Raw genomic sequence first — 26,486 nt, 5'->3', positions numbered from 1 at the left:
TGATTTATTTGAACTACTTCGCTCTCCACCGACTTCCAATTGTGCATTTTCTCTCATTTTCTCTAACACGTTTGTTTGGGGGAAACGGGATTTGGGGAGGGGAAACAGGAAAAGGGAAACGCTGCCTACACCCGCACCCCCCCGCCCAGGGTGACTACCCGAAGGTTTACAATCCTGCTCGCGCCCTTTCTCCGCCGGGCTCTTTTGGAAGTTTGTGGGCGGTGCCTGGGTGCGTGTTCACCGGGATTTGGGCGCCGAGGCTTAGGCCAGGAGCAGGTTTCGTTTCTGGGACCTTTTCTCTTCCAACCTCCAAGGCCTGCCTTTGCGGGGATGGCTGCGCGCACGCCGCCCACCTAGAGGGTGCGGCGAGGTGACCGAGGTCTGGTCCTGGGCACGCTTGGCGGACGCGTTTCCCCACGGCCGCTACTCAGAGAAGGGATTTCCAGAATTGCCCTTAAGAGCGCGTTTCCCGAAGCCTAATTTAGTTTGGCCCTCTGGCGCCGCCGTACCATCATTGCTTCTTAAGGGGGACTGGCGGCTGGGGCAGTGAGATAGTAGGGCTGTCCTTGGAGTCCAGGGGATTAAGAGGGACAACCAAGGTGTGCGGGAGGGACAGTTAAGAGCTACCAGCTGAAGGGGTCTCGCCGGCCTCACGGTCAGAGTGGACACCGCACATCTTTCAGTCCCAGGTCGGGGCGACGACTGTCCGCCGGCACCCCAAGCGTCTCGCGGGGGCCGCGGACCCTGCCCACGTGCCGCTTCTTAAGGAGGCCCCGCTTATTAGCCGGACCGCAGGGACAAGAGCGCGGCGGGAGCCTGGCCCGTTCGACTAGAGTACGCGCCACCTTAAATGAGCGCTGCGGCCGGAGCCGGGCGGCGGCAGCGGCAGCGGCAGCAGCCACGGGAATCTGCAAAAGTTTGTGGTTCAGTCGCGCCTTTGCGGGACCTGCTGGGGACGCTCCTGCGCGGCCTACCCCGGGGCGGGGAGGCCGGGTCCTCATTGCACAGCTCTGCCCGCGCTCACGACCCAAGGCTCAAGCCGTTCGGGGTCCCTGGCGCTTCAGCCCCGCAGCCGGACTGGCAGCCCCACCGCCCTCTCCTCCACCGCGCCACGGCCTCCAGGCGGCCCAAGCTGCACCGCTCGCGATGTCGCCGGCGCTGCGAACACTCCAGGGAAGCAATCGAGGGAGGCCCCTCATCCTGCCGTCCCCACATAGCCCCTGCTTCTGTGCCGCCCGCAGCCGGGCGGGCAGTGCCCGTTCTCCCACGGTTCTGGACACCCTGGCTATTATTCCGGACCTGCAGCCGTGCCGGCTCTGAGAGAGAAGCGGCCTTCCCCGCGCATTCGGCGGCGCAGAGCGTGGCGGCTCCGCCGGCTGGCACCACAGGCTCCGCGCGGAGGAAGAGCTCGCAGGCATCGCGAAAAGTTGCTCCGAGGGGCGGAGGCGGTGGGTGGTGGGCGGAGGCGGTGGGTGGGTGGGTGCGGGCGATCGCCCTCCTATCTCCAAAGTCGAAAGTACTCCGCGCAGTTAGCAGAGCCCCGAGGCGAGGCAACCGCGGCCACCTCGTTCGCGTGGGTCTGCACCCCCGCTGGGAGACGCGGCACCCAGCGCCTGCCTTGTAGTCGCCGCCTCCGCGCCAGGACGAGCGCTCCTACGGGTCGGGCGAGGCGGCCGCGCCCTGGACCCGCCGCGAGGAGGAGGAGGAGGAGGAGGAGGACCAGATACCCGGCCGGGCACCCCCCCGGTGCCCGGTCGCACCCACCGGCGGGCCGTGGCTACCGCCTCACGCCGCACTCAGTCCTCTGCCATCGGTTTTCCGGCACCCCGCACGCGATCTTCGCCACCAAGCTCCGACCACCGACTCTCCCCTTCCTCCTCCTCCCTGCTTCCCACCCTCCCCTCGCCTGTTCCTCTGTCTCCTCTGCAGCCCAGCCGCTGTTGGGTCCCCGCGCCCACAGCGATTGATTGATATTTAATTTCCTGCCAGGCGGGGCTCCCCTCCTCCCGTAATCTCCCCAGTCCTCCTCCCCGCCCCCCATTCCCCTCTTTCATTGCGGTGGACCAGTCTGGCTTGGGTTTAGATCTGTCCCTCCACCTCCATCCCGAAATAACCTAGAGACTTCCCCTACCCCCACCCCAAATTATTATTTTGAAGGCGTTAGCTCTGAGGACGGAAAGGGGGAGGGGGAGAAATCGGAAACCGAGGACAACCCAAAAGGACTCACTTTGCCTGATGACTCAACGCAACTAATAATCATCTCCCTCTCAGTGTGTCTCTTTCTGCGGCTTGTCAGTGAGTCCGGCTCTGGCTGCTGGCGGCGGCGGCCGAGAGGGAAGAGGTTGGGGGTGACAGCTCGGGCGGCCGCCGCGCTCTCTCCCGCGCGGTTCCGGGTCCCTGCGTCTTCTCGGCTCTTGGTGGCATCGGCCCAGAGGCTCGGGTCGCGCATCCTCTAGAGCTAGTGGCCCTGCGACCCAGCAGCACTGACCCGCTGCTGTCGCCGCGGTCGCCTCCGGTTCTCAGCCTTTTCTCTCCAGAACGGGTCTCCTTCCCGAAGGTGTGAAAAGGCGTTTTTCAGCCTCCTTCCCTCTTTCCCCCTCCTCCGCCGTCCCCTCCCCCGCTCCTCGGGTGCCCCTTTGGAGGAGCCCTCCTTTCCCTCTCTTCCTCCTCCCCTTCCCCCCTCCCCCATCATCATCATAACAACCATCTCCGCACAAGAAGAAGACACCCTGACCCAGGACCTTAAACGTTAGGACCTGGGGAAGAGGAAAGGGGAAGGTGTAAATAGAAAGGAAGACTAAGAGAACACTAAAAGGCAAAGCACCAGAAACTTTCCACCCTGGATTCTCTACTTTTGCTCCATGGACAGAGCCCCAGCCAGCCAAGTTACAGACAGACCGTGAGCAGTAAGTACGCAAGGCGAGGGCTCCCGCGCTACGCTGGGGAGTTCGGGGAAGCCGCGGGTCCGGCTAACTTCACTCCCCGCGGATCTCGCTCTCTCCGATATTGTAGCCGGGGTATGGCTGGTATAATCCTAGCCGGCAAACCTCGCGCTCCGTCTCTGCATCTCTCGCGTCCCGCCTCACCTCCCTTTTGCCACCCCGCCTTGTCTTGACCCATGGCAACGCGGCTCCTCTCGGTGCGAGAGCGCCTGCGAGGATTCCTAGCCCACTTTGTTGTGCCGGGTTCCTGTTCGCGGGGATGTCTGCGGCAACGAGCGCCTTTTCATCAGGTGTCCTTCACCCCGCCCCCCCAAAATTCAGGGGTGCCGCGACGCGCAGGTATGGTGAGGAGTGCGCTGCAAGCCAAGCGACCCAGAGGAAAACTTTTTGGAGCGGTTTTGATAATTGAGATTGACGAAGGCTGCTCCTGCACTTAGAATTTAAACGCTTTTTGCTTTTGTGTTTTACGCTGAAGAGCTTTTAAAAATACTCAGGATCAAATGAAGATAAATAAGAACGTTCCAAAATAACGATTGTAGCCTCCGCTTTTGTGATGGATGTTATTCTGGAGGTTATTTTGATAAATACCTCAGTGTTTTGTGATGCTTATTGATGTAGATTTAAGATTGATTTTGTGTAAAGTGTGTGTCTCTAGACTTGCTCTGTATAGGTAAAAAGCGGGAACAAGGGGTCCTTTTTGCCTGTTCTTTGGTCCTTGCGTTGTCATTTACAGGCATTCATCATGTGGTCAATTCGGTTTCTCATCAACTTGTGTACACCCTTTACCCCCCTGCCAGTGGGTATGATGTCTTTTTCTGAAGTTCGCTTCTTCCAGAACCCTGGCCGGGGCAGACAGACTACGAGGCGGTCATACCCGGGAACGGTTTACGCGAACCGGTCCCAATGAATGGGCCACTTCTAGGCGTCTCTGGGCATCGACCCCGGCCAAGCCACCCAGGGCTAGCTCCTGGGGAGCAACGACTGGGTTTATTCGCAGCACCCAAGTTCTGGGCTTGGTCGGGCCGCCTAGTGTAAGTTAGGACCAGCTTCCCGGCTCCAGCCCCTCGGGCAGCGTGGGAGGAAGTCTGTGTGGCTGTGGTGCAGCGCTCTGCCACAGGCCTGAATGTCTATCACGTGTGTGAGCGGTTTTCCCTCTTTTTTTTCCCTCCCCCTTCCCTCCCCCCGCCCCCTTCCTAGGTCCCTGTGCGTTTTATTGCGACCTGCCGGTGGGAACTTTGTCTCCGAGTCGGAGCAGCATGGAGCGGCGGAGCGAGAGCCCGTGTCTGCGGGACAGCCCCGACCGACGGAGCGGCAGCCCCGACGTCAAGGGGCCTCCCCCGGTGAAGGTGGCCCGACTGGAGCAGAACGGCAGCCCCATGGGAGCCCGCGGGAGGCCCAACGGCGCCGTGGCCAAGGCCGTGGGAGGTAACAGCCGCGAGCTGGGAGGCGCGCGCAGCCCGCGGCCCGGTGATAATGGCCCGGGTGTCAGGGTTCAGGTTGATTAGGCGCTGTCGCGGTATAGGATTACAGGAAGTGAATTCCAGGTTGCCAAATAATTCCCCCGTCGCCTCTCATCTGCAACTGGTAGCTTCATCTCCAGTTAAAGACAAGAAAGTGGTTTACCCAGAGGGTGGCATTTTTTGGGCACTTTGCCACTGTGTGCTGAGGTGTTGGCAGGTTTATGTCACAGCCAGCTAACTGTTTCTAGATTTTCCTAGAGAGCTTTTTAGTGACTTAATTCTTTCGCTTGCCTCAGAGTATCTGTTGGAGGGATGAAATGTAGGTGCATTTGCTTTTATGGAATCGTCATTAATGCTCAGGCTAGTGCACTAGCAAGAGTGTTGGTGTTATTTTGTAGTTAGGACCGTGCTTCAAGATAAATGAGTAACAACTGGGAATATTTTCTGGTACAGTTTAAGTGTGAAATAAAGATTCACCACGAATCTATCAGGCCCTTAGAGGGTTTAATGCCACAGCTATCTAGAAAGTTTAAAGTAATAAGGCCCTGTGTAACTTTATTACGAATTTTAGCACAAGTAAAAATAGAGTAGCTAATTAAACGTTCTGTTTCCTTCCCCAAGTTTGCAATATTATTTCAAGAAAATCTTTTCTAAGTTTTACTACTTAACTACTTTCTTTTAAAATGGTAAGGAAAAGAAATTTTATAAAATAAAGATATGAGAAATGTAAACATTATTAAAATATTTTTGGGTTCATTTACATTTGCTTAGTTGTTTTTTACATCTAAAATATACTATACATGGCATGCCATTTTCATGTGTTTAGTATAATTGCTAGTTTAATTTTTTTTTACTTTTAAGTTTTTTTCCTAATACTTTTACCAGTTGCCCATTTAATATAATTACTTTCTACTAGCCTGCCTGAAATGAAACAAAACCCTGACAAATCTAAGTTAAACGCCCATCCCCATGTCCTCAGTGTCCATGGTGTGTAGTTTTAAATAAAATAATTATAAATGCTCACTCCTTTTAAAAGATTTAAAAACATACATTTGATAAAATAACATGTTTTTGTTTTTACTTATTTTGTTATTACTATTCCTTTATGCTTTCTTATTGAATGATAATTATTTTGTGGATTTAAATTTATGTATATTCTGAATGTACATTAAGATGTTAAAAATTTCATTTCTTTATAGCTTTCAATCATGTATCTAGATTGGAGAAAAGCAAAGCCTATTTTTTGAATGTACATTCTAAATTTTAAAGACCTTAGTTCTTTGTACTAATCTTCTCCCCCAAGAAGTCCTTATCTTCATCCGCATCCTCTCAATTAAAAAAAAATTTTTTTAAAGTATTTAGCTGTAGATTTGACTGATGTCTCTTCAGTTTTGGAGACTTGAAAATATACTTTAATGGTGCAAAAGGAAATTTGATAGTTCTGTGACCCACTTTTTTCAAAGTGGGGTTTATTAATGTGTTGGGTCACATCCTGAGGTGGGAACTATAACTTGGGACTCCTCAGTTAATCTTTTAGTATGTACCTATAAGAAGGAAAAATACACAGTGAATATGGTGGAACTAATCTTGAGATGGTTTCGAAGTGCTGTTAATGCTTGATTGAAAACTTGTCGGAAATCCTTGGAAGGATGTGTTCTCAAGGTGACCTTCTGTGTAAAGAAAAACCCTGGACTTGAAACTTGGATCTCTTTCTGAAGACCTAATAAAAATCACTAAATTTAAGGGAGTCCCTAACCATTTTAGAATGTAATTGTTAACAATTGTGTTTCCCTAAAACAAGTGTTTTTTCTATATCATATTGAACTATTGTATCCCATATTATATCATGTATTTTTTCTATATCATATTGAAACAGAACAAGACATAAAGAAACTACCCCATTCTGTTGACCAGGGATACCTTTAGTGTAAAATAGTGGCTGCGTCTCAAGTTTTCTGTTATTCACACTTGATTGCCTATTAAAAAGTTGATATAAACCAAAATTATTTTCCTAATGAGGAATAATGGATTATTATAACAAGCTGCCTTACTTGCTTTCTCTGACCTGTAGCTTAATTTAGTAATATCAAAGATCTTATTAGCTGCTTCCCAAACCAATAATAAAGATAGCTTTATTTCATCATCAATACAAAGTATGTATAATCCTTAATAGTAAAGTGGTTAAAGTAGTTTGTGTAATAGAATTTTAAAGATTTAAAAAAAGAAAGCCTTTTACTTTGCATATCATAATTATTTGGAAACAGATTTATAAAACTTCAAAATATAACAACCTAGAATATAAAATTTTGATAGTACAAAGCTTTCTTATTGAATGGTAATTATTTTGTGGATTTAAATTTATATAGGTTCTGAATGTACATTAAGATGTTAAAAATTTCATTTCTTTATAGCTTTTAATCAGGTATCTAGATTGGAGAAAAACAAAGCCTATTTTTTGAATGTACATTCTAAATTTTAAAAATGATATTTAATGTATATTTTTAGTTAAAGGTACTTTATCATTGAAAGACTTACTTTTGGAGCACAGAGTAGATATAAAATGGATTATATTTCTATCACCCTACAATGTTTTGTTTAAATTTTCTTTAAAAAACAAATAATAAATATAGACAGTTAACAAAAAATAGATAATGGCAGGTCTGCATCATTTATTACAACTTTCAGATATATTGCAGTCTTGTCAGTGTTGTAAGGATGGCTACAATAAAATGTTTTAAAAATAGAGCTCAAAATTCAGGAGTATTTGTTAATCTTTAGTAGTCTCTTTCTTTAAAGTTCCCCCCCTAAATATAGGGGAAACAGTTAATTGGTTGTCCCAATAAAATGGCATTTTATCTTACTAATTTTGATAAGCAATGAGATGAATAAATGTTTCTGAATGCATTGGTTTGCAATAGTATATTCATTTGACTGCTGTTATTCTACGTTTTTTTTTTTTTTTTTAGGGAGAGAGAGTGCTGTTTTTTTTTTTTTTTTTTTAGTGATAAACATTCATTAAAAAGACACATTATTTTAGTGTCTGTATTTAACTAGTAGTGGTAGTATATACACTATCACTGTTTTCAAGGTTGTGTTTTAATAGGAGATTTTAAAGTTAATTCATTGTTTACGATGTGGTTAGCTTTAGAAGATGTTATTAGAAACTAGATCAGTTTTGCTTTGTCTTTCCAACACTTTCTAGGATGTTTTTGCCCTTATCTAAGCAGTGTGTTTTAAAGCATGTATGTAATAAGATACAAGTGCTCAGATGTGAATGACAGCTTCTATAGATGGTCCTGAGGGGGAAAAAGGCTAACATCTCTTTAAAAAACATATGAAGGCTGGGAGCGAGTTTAGAGCAAGCAAGAGCACCGTGGTGGTGTTGACAGCTTTATATCCCTGCTGGGTAACATTCACTTACTAGAATTGGCGTCCCCTCTCAGCTAGTAATTCACTCCATAAGGATTTTGAAGAAGCATGATTAATGGTGGGAAAATTCATATATGTGAAATCATTGATTAAAACTTACAGGTCTATTTGAAGATTTAGGGGAGAAAAAGATTGTTAAGGATGACAAAAATAAGAATCAGATGATCCTTTTTTATGACCATTAGCATAAGTACCTAAAATGTTCTGCTGTATGTAATGCTTCAGCCAGGCAGCCTACAGCATAAAATGAAAATGATGCCAACCAGGTTTTCAGAGGAAGCAAGGCATTCTGCTTTCCTCTTGGACTGCCAAAAGGTGCTGGCCAGTCATGCTTAAATAGCAATAAATTATTGTGCTTTGTTCATTGTTAGCACAAGCATTTTCATTTTTAAGTGTTTGGCTTAAAGAAGAGCTTTCAGACAGCTTTATTTAAACTGAATGAACAGCGATTGAATATACCAGATGGCTTATTTGCTGATAGGAGGCATTAAACATCAGAAATCTTTTTGATATTTTTCATTTTTCTATGAATTTTTTGGTATTAAAAGTTCTAAATTTGGGGGGGAGATGTTTAAACATTAGAAATACCTTTTGGAGAGATACTTTTACTTGTTTCTGAAACATAATTTAATATATACTTTTAAAATACCCATTTAATTTCCCTGAAGAATGGTCTGTTGAAGTTACCTTATAGCTTGTTCACCTGAAGTAGACCTATGCTTCTTGCTACCGGGCTGCCCTTTCAAAAACATAACTGTCTTATTGCAAGGGGGAAAAATCATTATGCAGTACACACTGTTGTATTCAAAGAGGGAAGTAAATGTGATCAAGATTGTTAGGCAGGATCTCATTTAGAGCTGAACATTGTCTACAACAACAGTCAATTGTCTGCATGTGGAACGTTTCCTTTTAGATTAAGAGTAAAAGAAATGCAGTTCAGGTCAGGTGTAGACACCATACTAGTAGTTGTAGAGGTATTTTACTTTTTGACAGGAGTGCAGATATGAAAAGAGTATAGATATTTAAGCATTAAAATGTATATAATACTTAGAAATTTAGAAATTTATCATCAACATGGGACAAAATGGAGAAAATTCATTAAATTCATTTTAACCACGGATGAACACCACCATACTTGCTTATAGAAAGGACCCATTATTTCAAAAGAGGAAAGATTATACTTCCCTCTCCTGCTTTTTATAAAATGGTTTTTAGATCTTTTAAATAGAATGAACTTAGGCTTTGGGGTCATCCAGCAATCTAGCATGTCCTCTGCAGTTTTGCTGAGGTAGAAAAATAGCCCTTCTCTAAAGTGTTTTTAGTCCTTGGCCTGTTATTAAAATAAAGACATACTTGGTTAAAAAAAATATATGCAATGGAACATACACATTAAACAGAACATAGGGTATCCGCCCCTCAATGTCCTGAGCATAATTTGATGTTTCAAGTAATTTTGGAAGCCTTATGTTCCATCAGCAGAAACCCACTGACCATTATATATTCAAGATCATCTTCAGTGAAATGTGTGTGTATATGTGTTTGTTGGAACGACATAGAGGTCCCTTAAGACATCTGCTTTTTAAACCCCTGCAGAAAATGTGCAATATTCTTTTTTTCCCAGGTATTGTCACCAGAGAATCAGTCCTGTACATGTTAAATATCCTCTGTTTAACTCTCCTTTCCTTTCTTGAATACTTTTTTGTCATCTATTTCAGTAGGGAGGAAAAGACACTAACCATCACTTATTAGACACCTAGTAATATGAATTTGAATTATTTTAAGAATATGAAATCAATTTCATTCCAGACAAGAATATGGTAATTATTTGGTATATCTGGCAAGGTGATAAACAGTGACATTTGGTGGTTCTACTTCGATAAATTAAAAACCTTCATTTTCTTTTTTTTCTAAAAATGAGTTCATTAAAGAGATAGTTTATATGAAAATATATTTTTAAAAGTCATATCAAATTAACAGAGTTAGATAAATTCCAAGTTGTATTATTTTGTTTGGTCACTCTTTAACTTTTTAGTGGTTTTAGGTTTCTGTTGGGGTAAAAATGACACAACTTCTCACCATTAAAAATATTTCTTATAACTAATAATGACCCACCTTAGGTGCCTAAATTACGAGTGTAGTTTGTTTGATTTCAGGAAGCCAACCTTCATTCTACATGGCATGTAAATCAATATAAAGCACTTTATATTCTTTTATCTAAGTAGGCATTTTTGAACCAATATACTAATGTGTGGTAACATGGAAGTTTTTACTATCTTCCTTCCATGAACACTGAGATACAATGGCATTTTGGAACATATTTAAAGATGGAGCATTTGACAAAAGTTGTATGTGTAACAGTTTGTCAATGATAAGTGACAAGTGGGAAATGACAAATGAAATGTTGGCATCATCACTCTTTATTTTGATAAAAATGTCTCAATTTGCAGTGATATAATACTGTTTCATATTATTTCATGAGTTGTGTGAGATGCATAAGGGGAATTTAGATTTCGTGAACGGAAAATTAGCAGCCCAAAATCTCTTTTCAGAAGCTTTGGCAGCAAGTTCCCCTTCCCCCCACTCCCCAAGAATAAGAACAGCAGTGAAATGTTGGATCTAACTCATAAATTTTAACTCATTATTTTTTGGGGAAAAAAGAGAAATAACTGAAAATGGTTTCAAGTAGGAGACCTTTATGCTTAGCTCAAAAATGAAGAAGAGAGTTTGCCTTTTAGTTTCCATTCTTTTCTTTGTAACAATTTAAAAATCAATGATTTTCCTCTGCTGACTTTGATTGTGTGGGTCCTTTCTCATTTCCAGTCATCACTGTTCTCTAGCATTAATTTGGGGTACAGTAAGGAGAGCTTGGATTTCTTGTATATTAAAGTGAATAGAGGTTTTGAAAATGTCTGTGTTAAAAATGGATTTTTATATACAAAGGATTCATCATCCTACTACTTAAGGGTAATGTGATAGATATTTCAAAATCAATGGAGATGGACCTGACTAGAATAAAGTATGAGTTAAAACAAAAGCCAATTGAGGACGTACAAATTAAAAAACAAAACAAAACAAAAGGAAAACACACACATATAGCCTCTAAGTGTGCTATTTTCCACTTTCTGAAGTGACATTGGTTCTTTTATGATCAATGATCATTTATTTTCTTCTTTTACATAGAAATAAACTCCATAGCCCAACATGGCACAAACACTTCTTCAGTAAAAGTGTTTATGTAAAAATGTCCCATGTTGGAGTATTCAGAATCATCGTGGAACTCTGTGTATATAATTTTTCGTTATCAATGAACAGGATTGTTTCGGTGTTTAATAGCAAGCAATTTAAAAATTTTGGTAAAATCAGGATAATTAAGCAGCAGTGAAAGGCTACATCAGAAATTATCTTGTATTTGTATCATTTGCAAAATTTTACTTATTCCAGATAAAAAATTAGGTAAAAATGATACAATATGGAGTAAATGTGCCTTAGATATTTAACTACAGTACTTGGGTTTATAGTGCATAGTTTTCCACTTTTTACTTGATGTCTTTTCCTTTAAAACTTAGAAAAGAATGGGTGTTATAGTTGCTAGTTTGATAAAAGTACTTAAAATACAGTGAAATGTATTAATAGAAATTTTAAGAATTTGAACCTTGCAGTAAAGTTACCAGCAAACTATGTCAGTTTTATATTATAGTAAGACTGTTTTTTCATCACACATTAAGTTAGCAAAACTCTCTGGGGAAATATATTTCCATTATTATTACTATTTGCTAGTATATGACGCGAATTCAGTTTTGCCCTTAACTAGTTGCTTTATCATTGGAATAGAGTTCTTTTCTTAGCACAGTCAGTTATTAAACCATAGCATGACGTAACAACAAAGATCAAAAAGTTAAGAGGAAAGATGAAAAGGAAACACTGCAGCTACTATTTATGAAAAGAGATGCGATGCATGTCAGGTAACTACTTGGTTCCCACTGATGGATGGTTACAGTTACTGAAATGTGCACAACAGCTCAGTGTCTTTCTTTGTTTCAAGGAAGACTTTCACAGATATGAAAAAAAAAATTAATAGAGACTGTGATGAGAGCAAATGTTTTCCAGTGCACTAATATCTGACAGAGGTGATTAATAGGCATTTTTCATAGAAAACAACTGAATTTCATCACGTGAACCACAGTTAGCTTTTAAAAATATCTCTTACTTGTTTTTTATTAGACTGGAAGACAAGTGTATCAGTTCTTTAATTGAATATGACTGATTTTTTTTTCACACAAGAAAATATTTTCTTTGTAAAGAGAGCAAATTTGGTGAAGTATCATGCCCAAGACTCCTGGGAAATGACCATATGGATAGAGGAAAAATAACCATATTTTCAAATTTCAAATTTTAAAGTATGCACTATATTAAAATTATATTTTTGGTGCATTTGTTTCAGTTATTTATAAATATAAGTAAAGGCAAAATTGGTACATTTAATAGCTTTTAGGAAAATGTATTCATGTCAGAACTCTTCAAATAGCAGTGTTTTTTAAAACATTATTAGTATTATTTTTTTGGCAAAGAGAACAAAAACTTTTTTTTTGGTGATAATCCAAAGATGTTAACAGAGCATCATGATAAATGTCTCTTTAAGTGTCGTAGTAAAAGAAAATGACTTGTCTTCTGAGGCAGTGGAGAGTTTATGTTGTTTTGGACCCATTTCCCAAGCAGTGATCGAAAACAGATTACAATAACAATTATACAGTCAGAAGATGCAATATCCATTTCTGCTTTAATTGAGTGAAAGAATAATAAAAACGTCATTAAGAAAAATGAGGTGGACCTGTCACACAATGTACAAATTTTTGGTCCCAGAGAAGATGCAGAATAACTGAAGTGCGTTTCCCTTACTTTGTCGTGTTTATTAGCTAAAAGCTGTTTTGGGGGAGAGGCCATTTGGCTTTTTGTTCTTCCCTGGGAGGGTCAGAGAGGAGCCCATGGAAGGTGGTTGTCCATGAGACATTAGAAGTGTTCATTGGCTTTGTCTTCACATACAGTTTGAAAGGGTAATTACATTTTCTTATATTCGACCTGATCTGTATTTATCCCCTCTTCTCATTTTTTGACCAATGTAAATGGAAGCCACAAGTCATGAGTGTTCCTCTGTTACAAAACCCTGCCAAGTAAGGGTTAGGTGTGGGCCCTGGGTCTGCTATTCTTCTTCTGAAAATCGTAACCAGGGCAATGGGGAGGGAGAGAGTTGAAGCTGTATAGGAAGCATTCTTATTTCTAATCAGCTCATATGAGATTGTGGGGAACCTGAATCTCCACATGTACACATCACCTGACTTATACACAGGTGCCATATACCATCCCCTGAGATGCAGAGGCTGTGACCTCTATCTGAAATAATTTGAACTGTTTAACCGATAATCCCTAACATGGTTGGCTCTCTGGTCAGCATTCCCTGGAAGAGGTATGCTTTCAGCAGTTTGGAGGGAGCTGGCGGCAGCAGCCAAAATTAGTGGCTAGCTTTCCTTTCCTTCTGGTTGCATTTCTTACTCTATTCATAGAAGCTGTGAGCTACTGAAAACTTGGGTGATGACAGTAGAGTTAACCCAGGAACCCTCCCTCATTGTGGGATACTAAATTGCAAATAATTTTGGCCAGTGTAGCAGCTGGAGGCCAAGGTTGGACTCAGTTGACAGACTTAGAGGGGAATATCTCTTTGATCTGTCACTGAGAGTCTTCCTGGGTCCAATATTTAAAAACCTTTCTGAGGGTGGCAAAATGAAAGGAATAAGATAGGCAGTAAATCCTTCCCGGTGGAGGTTTCATAATCCCACAGCTGTCCCAAGCATATCATCCCCTTCAGAGTGGAATTTATACCAAACAGCCCCAAAAGGCTTTTTTTGATTCAGTCCAGAGAGTCTAGTTAATAGTGCCTTCATTAAAATACTTTGGTCAGCAAAAGGTTTTTCAATTTAACATTTACATGACCTAACAGCGTTGATGAATGCCACGAGCTTTAAGGGTCTATTAGTGGTTCTGTTATTTTCTGGACTTTATAATTTAAACCTAAACATTAATTCTGGGTGGAACTTGGCATAATGTCTTTTTGCCTTGGAGGGAATTTTTGTTACACAATTAAAAAAAGTCTTTTTTTTTTTCTCATACATTCACCTACTCTATGTCCCCCTTCCCCAGAGTAAACAGCAGTTAAATAGTCAATGTTTTAAAGGCTTTTTTAATTTTAAAAAAAGGAATTATTTTAGGTGAATTCAACAATTTTCCATTAGTTCACATTTCAGACTAGTGCTTTTGATGTCAACAGAAAGATCTATGGGGCTGATAATGCAATGAAAATATTTTTCTTCTTTTTCTCTTTCTCTGCAAGAACCAGAAACCCATGTGGTAAAATTTGGTTTATAAAATCATATTTGATGACCCTTGAAACTTGTAAATCAGTTACTTGTTTTCTTTATTACAAGCTGAGAGACATTAAAAAAATTTATTTTATGTCATCTGCAATTATAACATTGACCAGAATGAAAGAAGTTGGAATCTCATTATTAAATAATAAAGTGACTGAATTTTCTAGTATTGTATTCATTATTTCAGGAAAATATACTTAAACTAGTATTCTTAAAATGTTCTTTATATTAATACTGTGTTTAAATAGAATTATCATAGGAATTTGATCATATTGGTAATTGGGAAAATAAAAAGCAAATGAAGAAATCCAACAATGATAAATTGTCATCATCTTGAAGAACCAGAAAGTGTTCAGAATATTAGTGAATGTGCATGCCAGCAGAGAGAGCATTAATGAGGGAAGAGGAGGCTAAGCCAGTGTACCCCAAGGCTTTCAGGGAACGGGGCTCCATTCAGACATGGTATTGTTCTATAAATTTGAGAGATGTGGTATTAGAAGACCCAAAACCCTTTATTAATGAAAGAGTATAAGAAGAGCAAATTATTTCCTGAATGGGAAGTTATTGCACATTCAGGACCTAGGTCAAGGAACTTTACAAAGGTAACTAAACTGATTTTTTCCTTCTCAAATGAATCTCCAGATAATATTCAACAAAGCTAACTCTATACACAGGCTCAATCATATGGCAAATTTGGGCCTTAAGCACATTTTTACAGCTAACTTATAAACCGCCCCCCCCCCCCCAAACTGGAGCTTACCATTGAGAGTCTGCCAATGCTGTCACAAATGATCATTAGTTCCCAAGAGACTTTGAGGAGAAAAAGTCCTGTAGGAAAATGCTATGAATTTTTTAAGAACCATTTTGTTGCACTTAGGTTTTTTGCTGCCATGGGCAGACCCATTCAAGGCAGACCCGTTACTAAGCACTGTATGGTAATGCATAGAATTCCTACTGGCACAGGATCAGAGTATAAATATACCTCTTTTCACATTGTTCCAAGAGGCTAGTGGAAAACAAGCTGCAAAGTAATTCCCCCGGCCCCCCAATAAAAGGATTTATAGGAAAATAATTCTCAGCCCCATAATGGGACTGTTGTAGGTTTGTGTTTGATATTTATAAGACTGAAATACAGTCCATGTATCCAAACTAAGCATTTATTGTAAACAAGTTAACTGCCAAGAGCTTATATTCTGTCAAACATAATTATATTGAAGATTGATGTATAGCTTGAAAGCAAGTTTGAGGGAGACAGTTCTTTTTCACCAAGGAAAGCTTCTGAGAAGCAGCCCTTTTCTTCCTTTGATATAGTGACTCAGGAAGCCATCTTTCTCATAGCCAGGCTCTCATACGTATAATAAACAGAGCCTTGCTCTTTGAAAACCTACGTATTTGTCGATCCTACTTCTATTAACAAAATAATGAACTTATTTTCATGGAAACTGTTATGTATAATTTATCATTTTCGTCTAGATCTGGGCAGTAAGCGCAATAAAAGTGGTGCTAAGTTAAAATAGCCACTCCCACTGTGGCAAAGTCCTCTTGGATCACACTGGAATTCACCTTCAAGCCTAAACCTGTATCTTTCAAGTCAAGCCCCCAAAGAATCGCCTGTCTTCTTTAATGTGGAGTATGCAAAAGAACACTTGATTTGTCTCTCTGTTATTTTGTGTTGTGTTTGTAAGTTAGAACTATTTTTAAACTGTGGCCTTTTGGGAGAGAACTACACTAAAATGTTTCATTTTGTGATTCAGAAATTGTTTTAGGATTAGAGAATATATGAATCTAGGCAATCTAGGGGAAGTGAAATAGTTTTGAGATTGAGACGTGCATACCTGGGATTACCCCCAATTTAAAATGGTGCAGTCATCTTCAGGAAGTGTTTTGTTATGTTTTGTTTTGTTTTTGCTTTTAGGAAGGTAGAAAATTGTATTTTCTTTGGGATAAAGATTTCTTACTGGGTTTGCTCAGGTGGCAAATCACTTTGGGCTTTGGTGACACTTCTCAAAGATACTAAAATGTGGAATAGTATTTCTCCTTCAGCTGTGTGGTATTCTTTCGGTAAACATATTAAGGATGAAAATAAGATTTTCAATAGATATATATGCTGTGACTTAAATTGTCTCTTAAGCTTTTTTTTTTTTTTTGAATTCTTTTGGAAAATAATAGCTGTATAAAGAGGGTATCTTAAAACCATAAAATGAAAAAAATAGTATACTAGCTTTCTCTGTTTCTCTTTAAGAAATTGCTATAAATTACACAGGTGCATATATACTTAAAATTTCTTGTCTGTGGAGTATTCCATCAGTGTGGACCCTACTCTGTGGGCTGGGTTTTATTAACTCCATCTCAGGTACATTAATAAAATCCTATGTACCACAAACCAGAGATTCTAGTACCCCCTAAGGGAACTAGAAAATACATACTGATTTTTACTTTCTTGCTCTCTCTTTCACTCTCTCCTTCTCTTCTTTTCTCTTTCTCCAACCAATGTCAGTCCTTTCAAGAGCTTGGCTGCGATTACATCTCGTAGAGGCATTGTTGGGTATGAGAATGAGAGTGACCTTTAGTGGTTAGGAAAGGATGATGGTGGTTGCCTCTGTTCAAGTTCAGCTTTGTGAAAGCTGCGTGCATTTCACAGTGATTTTTACATATCTATTAAATATCCATAAATGTTTTGCCATTTGAACCCTAAACATAGAAAGTAGAATTTTCTTTCTGTGCGCGAAAAAACCTTTTAGTTTTTGCTATAAAAACTTTACTATTTCAGTTTTTTATTTGATAAAAATCTCTGCACTCTAGTATGATTTCCTTTGGGGTTTTGCACCAGTGTTTGATCTAAATTTTTAATATTTTGGTGGGTTAAACTCCCCAAAGAAAACATGCTTGCGCTATGAAATATTCCCACTAGGAATCTGGGTAGTCTTGTCTTATTGAGAGCCGAGAGCTTGATTCTTTTATTAATACCTTGCCGGAGAACCTCAGTACAGTTAACCTTTCCTTAACACTACACTGGATAAATTAATCAGGATTTAAACAAAAATTGTTCAAATTAGATAAAATAACATTTAGGCAGAGCTCAAAACCTGAGGTGATGAAGTCAATGTTAATACAAAGACAATTTTTATTGACTCCTTTTTTGACTCATGGGACTCAGCTGCAAACAGCTTTATCCAGAGAGGATAGGGGAGAGAATGAGAAGAGAAGCAAATACATCTCCACTTAAATAATGTTTTAAAAATTATTCTCTTGGAAACCTCCAGAATAAATTTTACTTAACGATGGACAAAAAACGTTACAGTATAGTAATTTTAACACTGTGACAAGAACCTCAAAAAATTAATTTTGATCTAGGGATACTTAAACAATATGCCACAAGTTTGAAATTTTCTGTGGTATGCAAACGTGCATATCCTACTTTCTCTCTTTCTTTTCTTCCTTTCTTCCTTTCCTTTCCTTTCCGTTACTAAATTTAAAAAAGATGCTGCAGTCCTTGAGTGCGGGACGTGGGTAGACCTGCTGATAAGACTGCCAGGATTCCATGGTGCATACAGTCCCAGAAGGTGGAGCGCTATAGGCCACTTGGAGTAATGAATGCATCAGTCGACTGTGATGCTGTTGGGGATGAACCAAAAATTTCTGTCAGCAGTGGTCGTGTGCCGTCCTGTGGTCTGGTGAACTGCCCCCAGAGAACATGGAGTGAGCTCCTGAATCCATTTGTACAGATCATTTCCTAGAAAGCTTTCCTTGTCTGCTCATGCTGAATGCAACACAGCAGTGCCAAAGCGATGTGGACAAGTTCGACAGTTGGGGAGTTACCGGAGAAAAACAGAATCAATGTCACCTATTAATGGGGGCTATTAATGTCTAACTGGAATTAGAATTTTGTTCATTTTGTTCCACTGAACCCACATTTACTTTGGGTCTTCTAAAGGTCAGGCTCAGGGTGGGGAAAAGAAGACGACTTATCTAAGTCCAGCTCCTGTTTGAGAAGGAAAAATGTCAGGCCTCTCATTCACCCTAACCAGAGGCCTGTGCATTCCTGACTTCAGGGAATTTAGTTCCTTGGGTCAGGCTTGTGATGGCAGAGTTCCCAGATGTAGCTCAGGATTTTTGTTTAGGTAAGTAGCTACAGAGTGTCTCCTGTGTGCCCGTGAAATCCTGTTTTACAAACTGCTGGGACAAATTTCTGTAACTGAAAGGTGTTCAGAGACCTGGAGTTTATCCTTCAGCTTTCAGACCTGACTCCAAGTAGAATCAGGATCTTTCAGCTTGGGACTGATGGGAGGTCTTGCAGGCCAGTGCCTGTTTCCCTTTCTTACCACTTTAGGCCCAATTTAAGCCTTTGGGGTGATAAAGAGGAAAAGGACCCAGTGCACTCTCTCACTCCCACCCTGGCCATTTTTTGCTCTTATCTTCCAAAGTTAAGATCTGCCTCAGGGGCTACAAACAGTGTGTAGTTTCACCAGAGAAAGTTCTGTGGATAAAGTATTTTTTGATGTTTTTTTGTTCCTCTCTGGGGAGAGGGGACAGGCATCAAGAGGCTTTATTTTTGAAACTTTATATTGAAGTATAACTGAGTTAAAAAGAAAAACAAAACAAAACAGACCTGGGTCACAGATAAATATGAAACTGAATTTTTTGCATATATGGCTCCGTTTGCCCTTAAAGTAATTATGAAGCAAATTCACCTTCATTGTAATTGTTGAACTGACTATTTCCCCCCACCTATGACCGACCTAGGACTTGCCTGTCCCACCTCAGCCTTGGCTCCTGCTTCTTCCGCAAGGAGATGTTATGAAAACAACAAATGAATTAGTCCTTTATGGAATCTGTGGTTCACAAGGAAAGGATGGGAAGGAATTTTGGAAAGCTGGAACAGCTTAGGGGAGCCCAGAGGAGCTCTTGGGCCCAGGGTTGGCCAACCTATAGGTGACTCCCTTGCCCCCAAGTATTTTTGCTCTCTCCCCAACCCTGAAATTAGTGAAAGTTTTTTTTTTTCTATTTCACTTTGTCACACTACCCGAAATTACTTCCATTAGCAGTTTATGTGGGATAAAATAACTTCTTTTATGATAAAGATATATCTGAGGAGATTCTGAGGAGATTAAGGAACTACTAAACCATTCATATGGCAAAGTACACCATCCTTTGGTCTGTTAATCTCTTTGGAATTCTCCATATCATCCCTCCTGGAGTGAGGGTGAATAGGAGGTTGGAAGTGGAATGGTGGAATGTGGAGCCTGTGGCTGATGTTGCTTAGGAGGTTGTGTGGAGAGGGGGACCTCTAGAGAGTCAGGGAAGAGAAAAGCAGGAAAGACAAACTTGATCTATTTTAAAGTTTTGTTTGGAACCCCAATTAGGAGGTAAGAGACACCATTTTTCTTTTCTGTTTCTGGTTGCAATTGTTACCTCTCAAATTTGCCTTTACTGTTTTAGGGTAGGAGGAAGGGTCCAGAGGTTCATATTGGCAAGTTACTTCTTGTCTGTGACAGCGGTCTCAGATAGATGTATGTGGGGTGCAGGGGGAGGGAGAGAGAGAGAAAGAGAACAAGAAATAGAACAGGTAAATCGTTTCATTCTTCTATTAATTTGCAAGAAGAAAAGTTAGTCCCCAGCCTTCATTCCTTTCTCAGTTTTCTGAAAGACCTCATGTTATTCACCCAGTTTATGTGGTAGAATTTGTTTCAGTGTTTCAGAGGTTTATTCTTTGATTTATTTATGGTGGTGGTTGGTGTGTGTGGCGTGTTACTTCAGGCTCAGTTTTATACAAAGAACAGATGAGAGGCTCCACCCTGGAGCCTTTGTAATCTTCAGTCAGCTGTGGGAACATCTCAGGTGATAGAACAAAATATGCTGTGGCCCTGGGAGGGGAGTGGGCCCTGTGCCTGCTGTCCTTCAGGAAACAGATGGGCTGGAGGAGACCTTTGAAAGAGCCCTCCTTTCATCTCAGGCTGGCTCTGTCATTCAGGGGGTGTTTCCAAGAACGAGGGTGCACTGAGGAGACAGGAGCTGGAACTGTGCTCATCCACACTAGAATATGACCCACTTATTTGACCCTTTCTTTATGTGTATGTGAATGACTCCGAGGCAGCACAGTGCTTGGTTCCTCCTTCATACCTAGCACAGCCCCTGACACATGGTAGTCAGTCAAAAGGTGAATTCCTTCACGGTTAACACAGTTCATCCATTGGACATAGCAAGTGGTAAAAGGGTCCTTTTCTAAAAGGCCAGCCCCTTAATTGCTGTAGGGAATATTTTGGAGTATTGTTTTCAAGCCCCAAGAAAGCAATGTGCTTGGGATTTAGCGCTGGATAACCTGAGCTGCTCTACCCTTGCCTTGCAGTGTTTCTTTGAGCATGCTACTTATTCTCCCATAGTTTCAGTTCCCTAATTTATTAAGTGACAATAATAATAACCCTCTCATAGGTTAATGGGGGGGAGAAAGTAAACGTACAGGTGTCAGAGTACATGGTGAGAGAGACAGCACTGTGCAAACAAGAGGTTTATTTTGCATCTCAAGTTTGGTGGAAGACTGTTGAATCCTGTTATCTAGACTCCCTGCTGCTGGACCATCTTTTATCTTTCATTGTTGAAGTTAAACATCCAGAGCATTGAAGAATCCCTGTTCCTAGGTAACTTTCATAAACAGTGTTGTGACATTTTCTGAAGACTGTAACTCTTCTTTAAAATAAAGGGAAGAGGGTGAAAAGCCTTTTCCTTGTTAAAGGAGTTGGATTAATATAGTTAGGAATAAAGCAGCAGCCCACATTTTGCTGGATGATGCTGAGAAGAGATCATGTTGGATTTTGGAGTTTAACCAAGAGTGCTTCTCGGACTCACGTCTCCTAAGATCTCGGATACAGAGGAAAGGAAACCAAGGGCGTCCAAGAAATACTCAAGACGGTCGCACAATTATCCTAGTTATCAGTTTGTGGCGAATTTATCCTGTGCCAGAAAAAACATTGTATATGTTGGTATTCGGCAGATTGCTTAGAGGAATACTGTCCAGTAGAAATATAATACGAGCCACAGATGTAATTTTAAATTTTCTAGTAGCCACATTTAAAAAAAGTTGAAGAAAAAGGTGAAACGGATTTTAATAATATATATTATTTAATGCAGTATATCCAAAAATATTTCCACATGCAACAATCAATATAAACTTATTCATGAAATATTTACTTTTATTCCTTTTTTGGTATTAAGTAATAGAAATCCAGTGTGTATTTTGCTCTCGCAGCACATCTCACTTCAGACTACATTTCAAATGCTCTATAGTCACAGGTGGCTGGTGTCTACTGTATTGGGCAGGCAGTTTTAGAGTAAGAAGCATGGTGCTTTTAACAAATACCTTCACCCTTTGCCATGGAGCATGTTGAATGTTTTTAAAAAGCCATTGTTATTTGCTTCTTAAATAATTAGACCATTCATTAATTATTAGTATCATTTTTATTCTGAAGAAATGCTTTTTAGACAGTATCATGCACATTGATTATTCATCCTGAGAAAAATCTTGTTTTTTTTTCCTTCCGTAAAATGCTTTTAATACTAATTTCGAAAAAGAAAAAATGAGGTAGCACTGTTTGAGGGCTACAGATCAGACAGCTTAAATATATTACATTGTTTAATCCTTTCAACAGATCCATGATGTAGATGTTATCTGCATTTTTATTAGGAATTTGAACCCCAGCAAGGTCAAGTAAGTTACCCAAGGTCACTCACTCAGGTTAGGAGTGACAGTGCCAGGATTTCGACCCCAGAGCTGCCTGTCCTTAACCATATCTACCTGTCTTGCCATGTCTCCTGGTTCCCATGGCTGTTGTGGTAAAGCACGGGCAATAATGGTTAACTCATCACAATTATATACAATTCTTCAGAAATAAATGAAAATGGCTAATTTGTACATCATAACTAATACAGTTGGGAAAATATCTTTTCTAGTTAGTGAAAAAATATTTATTTTGCCTCTGTGACAACACAATTCACATGTATCCCAATTGCCAGAACAACTCTTAATTTTTAGCACCTGATGATGCCATGTGCCTGCCCTCTAGATTAAGCTACTTGCTTACCTCCTGCCATTGTAAAAAGCTTAGCAAGGCTTATAATCAAAAGGTTCAAAGTTCTATACTTGATCATCTGGAAATGGGTCTGTGCTATAATAAAAGAAAAATAATGCCGTTAGCTCTGGATAGAGGGCTAGAGTAAGTGTTTCTTTCTTTCATTTTTTTTTTCTTCTTGATCATTTCTAAATTTTGTTGGAAATGCAAAGCATTTGCATTCTTTTATTGGAACTTTAAAAAAAAATTTTTTTATTAGAGAAGTTGTGGGTTTATGGAACAATCTGCATAAAATAATTTTAATTCTTCCTGTTATTAATTTATATTTGGAAATGCTTTCCAAACACCCTCCCTATCTTTTCATCCATTGTCACTTATTTCTTTTTCTTCTTCTTCTCTTTTTTTCCTCCTTGCCTGGGGAGAGTGAGGGGACCGAATGGATAAATCCCTCCTTTTTTGTGTATATTTTTACTCACCCTTTCATAATTTGCCTCTCCAAGGCATTTTCTTTTTTTTTAAAGGTTTTTTGAAACCATTTCTTAATTTTCTTCTTGCTCACACTTGATCTTAATTTTACTATTTTTCATTTCTCTTATTATTGTCATTAATTGCATGTATTTTTCCTGCTTCTCTCGTTTTGTAAAAATTGCATTGCATTATTAAAACTGTAATTGTTTAGATCAAATTTTAGTAAAAAGGTAAAATTTTCTAGGGGTTATAAATAACGCACTTATGATATTCTTTAGCATCTCATATATATGTGTTTCAGAACAAATCTTATCATACATTCCTGTTTGATGTTTTATTTTATAAAAAACATCAAAATCCTTTTTTTTTTTTGGAGTAGATGATGCTTGTGAAACGTGGATGCTTGCTTTTTTTAAAAATATTGTTACTGTAGTAAGTTATTGCTATCAAGTCAGATAACAGTTGCTACCTTGCATCACCAAACTAAAATGTTTAGGAAAGATTTTGTTAATTATAGTTTCAAAACATAAGCCTCTACTTGTGGTAGACCCCTATGATTTATTGTTGTGTTTCATATATAACTCATTGAACTTTTAGCATTATTATTATTATTATTTTTAATTAATAGGGCCTTAAGTATTTTCAGTTGACCATAGATGTGGGTAAGATTTATGGTTCCATAGTAATGGACACATACATGATAGCTTATGAGGCAACTGAATTCATTTAAAGGTCTTATCTGTGATTCCCAGATGTGTGACACTCAGATGTTGACATTAGGAACTACACATGGATTTTCAGCATTGAAACTTATGTACACACAGGTATTAGTGGTGAAGTAGCTTATGGCACCACTGACTATATGGCTGTATGTGTGCATGTGCTTAAATCATTAAAAATTGAAATCATCCTGCTTCCTTGGATAAAGATCATATAACAATATGTAAGAGTTAAAAGGTCTAAATGGGGGCTATTCCCTAGTGGGAAGGACTCTCATGAATGATCCTATAAATTGCCATTATGCTTGCTCAGGAAGATTTACAACACCTTCAACTACATTGAGGGCAGGAATTGTATCAGACTTGTTCTCCCTTGTATCCCTGCAGCCACGGGTGATACGTGGCACACAGTAGGTATTCAGTGAATACTTGTTGGATAAATGAATGACTGCAGAGATAATTTGGAGGAAATCTAATTTATATTATTACATGCCTTAAATACATTGATGGATAAGTAAGCATTTGATTTACCAGTAATGGTCATTATTAAAAAAAATCTTGTAAAGCAGAGCATCATGTCACCAGGCTAAATTCTCTTGTTTGTCTTAAAAAATAAGTCTGCCTTACTCTCATGTCATATTTTCCATAAATTTACACTATGGATAGTGTATTTGCTATAGACAATACTGCTTTGTTCTCAAGAGGGAACATTCAGTCAATAGTTGTCCCAGGGATTGGTGTGACTTGTTAGGCTGTTGTGCAGTCTTAATAATAATTACCATGATCTTTAATGATAACAATTCTTAATGAATATTATTATTGTTAATAATTATATTTAATAATTACACCCAATACTTACTATCTTTAATAATAATAATTAGTACATGGGAACAAGTTGTACCATCATATTATCTTTAGAACAAAAATCTTAATCTATGACCTGGTAGTTAGCAGTGTCTGCTCCTACCCTCTGTTTTCCAGATTCAAGTGAGTCAGGAGGCTTCTAGGGCCGAGGTGACAGGGAGGGCCCTCTAGCAAAATTCACTCCTGTGCATTCTAAGTGTCAGAGGCCGCAATCATCTACATACTTTTTACACAGGGGTCATATTTTTCTTGTGAAGTTGCCTTCACCATGAGCACCTAACTCCCCACAGCCCTTGTCTCTCTGCCTGCCCTCCCATCCTTCACACAAAGAGAACACACAACACACAGAGAAGACCCAGAGCAGGTCTTTATTCCATAATATACTAATTTGTGTGAATTACGTAGGGCAGAGTCCATGTTTATTACTTATATGTTGGTAAAACTTTGATCTTCCTATGCCTTGGCTATGTTTAGATTTAAATGCCTGTATGACTTTTTAAAAATAAAAAAAAAAAGTTAAAAAATCCTTGGCGAATTAAACATTTTTTAGCTTTTCACACTTCGATACAAAGCAGAGAAATATTTCAGTGACAACAGATTTCAACAAATTCTCAACTAGACTAATTTGCTTTATTCTTAAGGGTAGTTTTACTTCTTGTCTCTGAAAACAGAAGAGATATTCACTTCCCAGTGGTAACTGGTGCTAATATATAAAATAATAATAATTAAAGAAGACGAAGTTTTGTAATTGCATGCACATTTTGACATGAATTAAATTTAAGACTTTCACGATCAAGGGATTTTCAGGGTAATTAATGACCTAGTTGCTAAAATTTAAAAAAAAGGTACAAAAAGGAATTCTTTTAAATTCCTATTGACTTTCTTGCACGTGTTCACGTAACAGCTTAAGTGCTGAAATCAAACATCCAAATGAAATGGCTGGAATCAAACATGCCTCCCTATTAGGTATCTTACAATGAGCAGCTTTAAAATACGTTTCTAGGCAAAATCAGATCTGATCTGAAGATACGAGTGCTGATTAATAGTTAATGATAAACTAAAGACATTAAGGATGCGAGGCTCCGTAACGTTACCTTGACCTCACCTACCTGCCAACTATGAACTTGAGGTCTCTCAGCCAGGACGCTGGCTGGTGCACTCCCATTTTCAGTGACTAGGAATCACAGGGCTTCTGCCACTGCCCTGGGCGATTCTGCTGCAGTCTGATTGTAATAATGGAGGGAGGGAAAATCCACAGCTTTCCATTAGGCCCTTAAGACTAAGAGGCTTGTTTAAGCTAAACCACTGTTGATCACAGATGAGTGCCTTTTATAACTGTCTCTTCCCTTCTCATCGTGGTGATGGAGACTTGCTTTGTAACATTTATGTTTTGCTTTTGAATTTTGTCCCTCCAGGTTTGATGATTCCTGTCTTTTGTGTGGTGGAGCAGTTGGATGGCTCTCTTGAATATGACAACAGAGAAGAACATGCTGAGTTTGTCCTGGTTCGAAAAGACGTGCTTTTTAGCCAGCTGGTGGAGACCGCGCTCCTGGCCCTAGGGTATTCCCACAGCTCCGCGGCTCAGGCTCAAGGTATTAGTGGTCCCCCGTCTTTCCTCTTGTGCGTAATGATTTGAGGAAGAGTATGCTTCCTGAAATAACTCTCCAAATAAGGGTTGAAGGAGAATTGTCAGATTTAATGTCTTTCCCAAACAATGAACAGCAGGTTGCTTCTCACAGAGTCTTACCTTCCTGTTGCTTTGGAAGTGTTTGACCAGCACCTCTAGGACCAACAAAATCAATTTGCATTACAAAGAATTGTGATAGGTTTCTTTGTTATTTTTTTTAAGTCTGCACGTTGGTGTTCTCAAAGCCTCTGCTGAGATGTTGGACTCCTAACTTATCCAAACCTCAATGCATGATTTATAAGAATTCAAGTTTAAAAATTTATTTATTGCTTTGGGCCTGTGGCTTCTTCAGTTTATCATCACCTTTTAATTAAGCAAACAAAATGGATGTGTCTTACTCATTTGTATCTTTGAAAACCATGCGTAGTTTTGATGTGGTCCATTCTTTTAAAAGAAAATCAGTGTCTTTGTGATCAATTTCTTAAACCTATTTAA

At 39.9% G+C, this 26,486-nt stretch overlaps 1 protein-coding gene across 2 annotated transcripts in view; it reads left to right on the top strand.

Moving 5' to 3' along the window:
• Nucleotides 1–26,486, top strand: part of SATB2 (SATB homeobox 2) — a 202,264-nt gene that overhangs the window by 2,550 nt on the left and 173,228 nt on the right. The window contains exons 1-3 of one of the 2 annotated variants that reach the window (XM_037850208.1): nucleotides 1,474–2,906; nucleotides 4,140–4,367; nucleotides 25,780–25,956. In XM_037850208.1, coding sequence (XP_037706136.1) covers nucleotides 4,199–4,367; nucleotides 25,780–25,956 — 346 coding nt within the window. In that variant the 5' untranslated portion in view covers nucleotides 1,474–2,906; nucleotides 4,140–4,198. Of the gene's footprint in view, nucleotides 1–1,473; nucleotides 2,907–4,139; nucleotides 4,368–25,779; nucleotides 25,957–26,486 lie in introns of those variants that run through there. The other variant, XM_037850209.1, reaches the window with a different exon arrangement.

The sequence above is a fragment of the Choloepus didactylus genome, chromosome 9 (assembly GCF_015220235.1).
Source record: "Choloepus didactylus isolate mChoDid1 chromosome 9, mChoDid1.pri, whole genome shotgun sequence".
NCBI lineage: Eukaryota > Metazoa > Chordata > Mammalia > Pilosa > Megalonychidae > Choloepus > Choloepus didactylus.
This window is presented reverse-complemented; position numbering and strand designations above follow the sequence as displayed.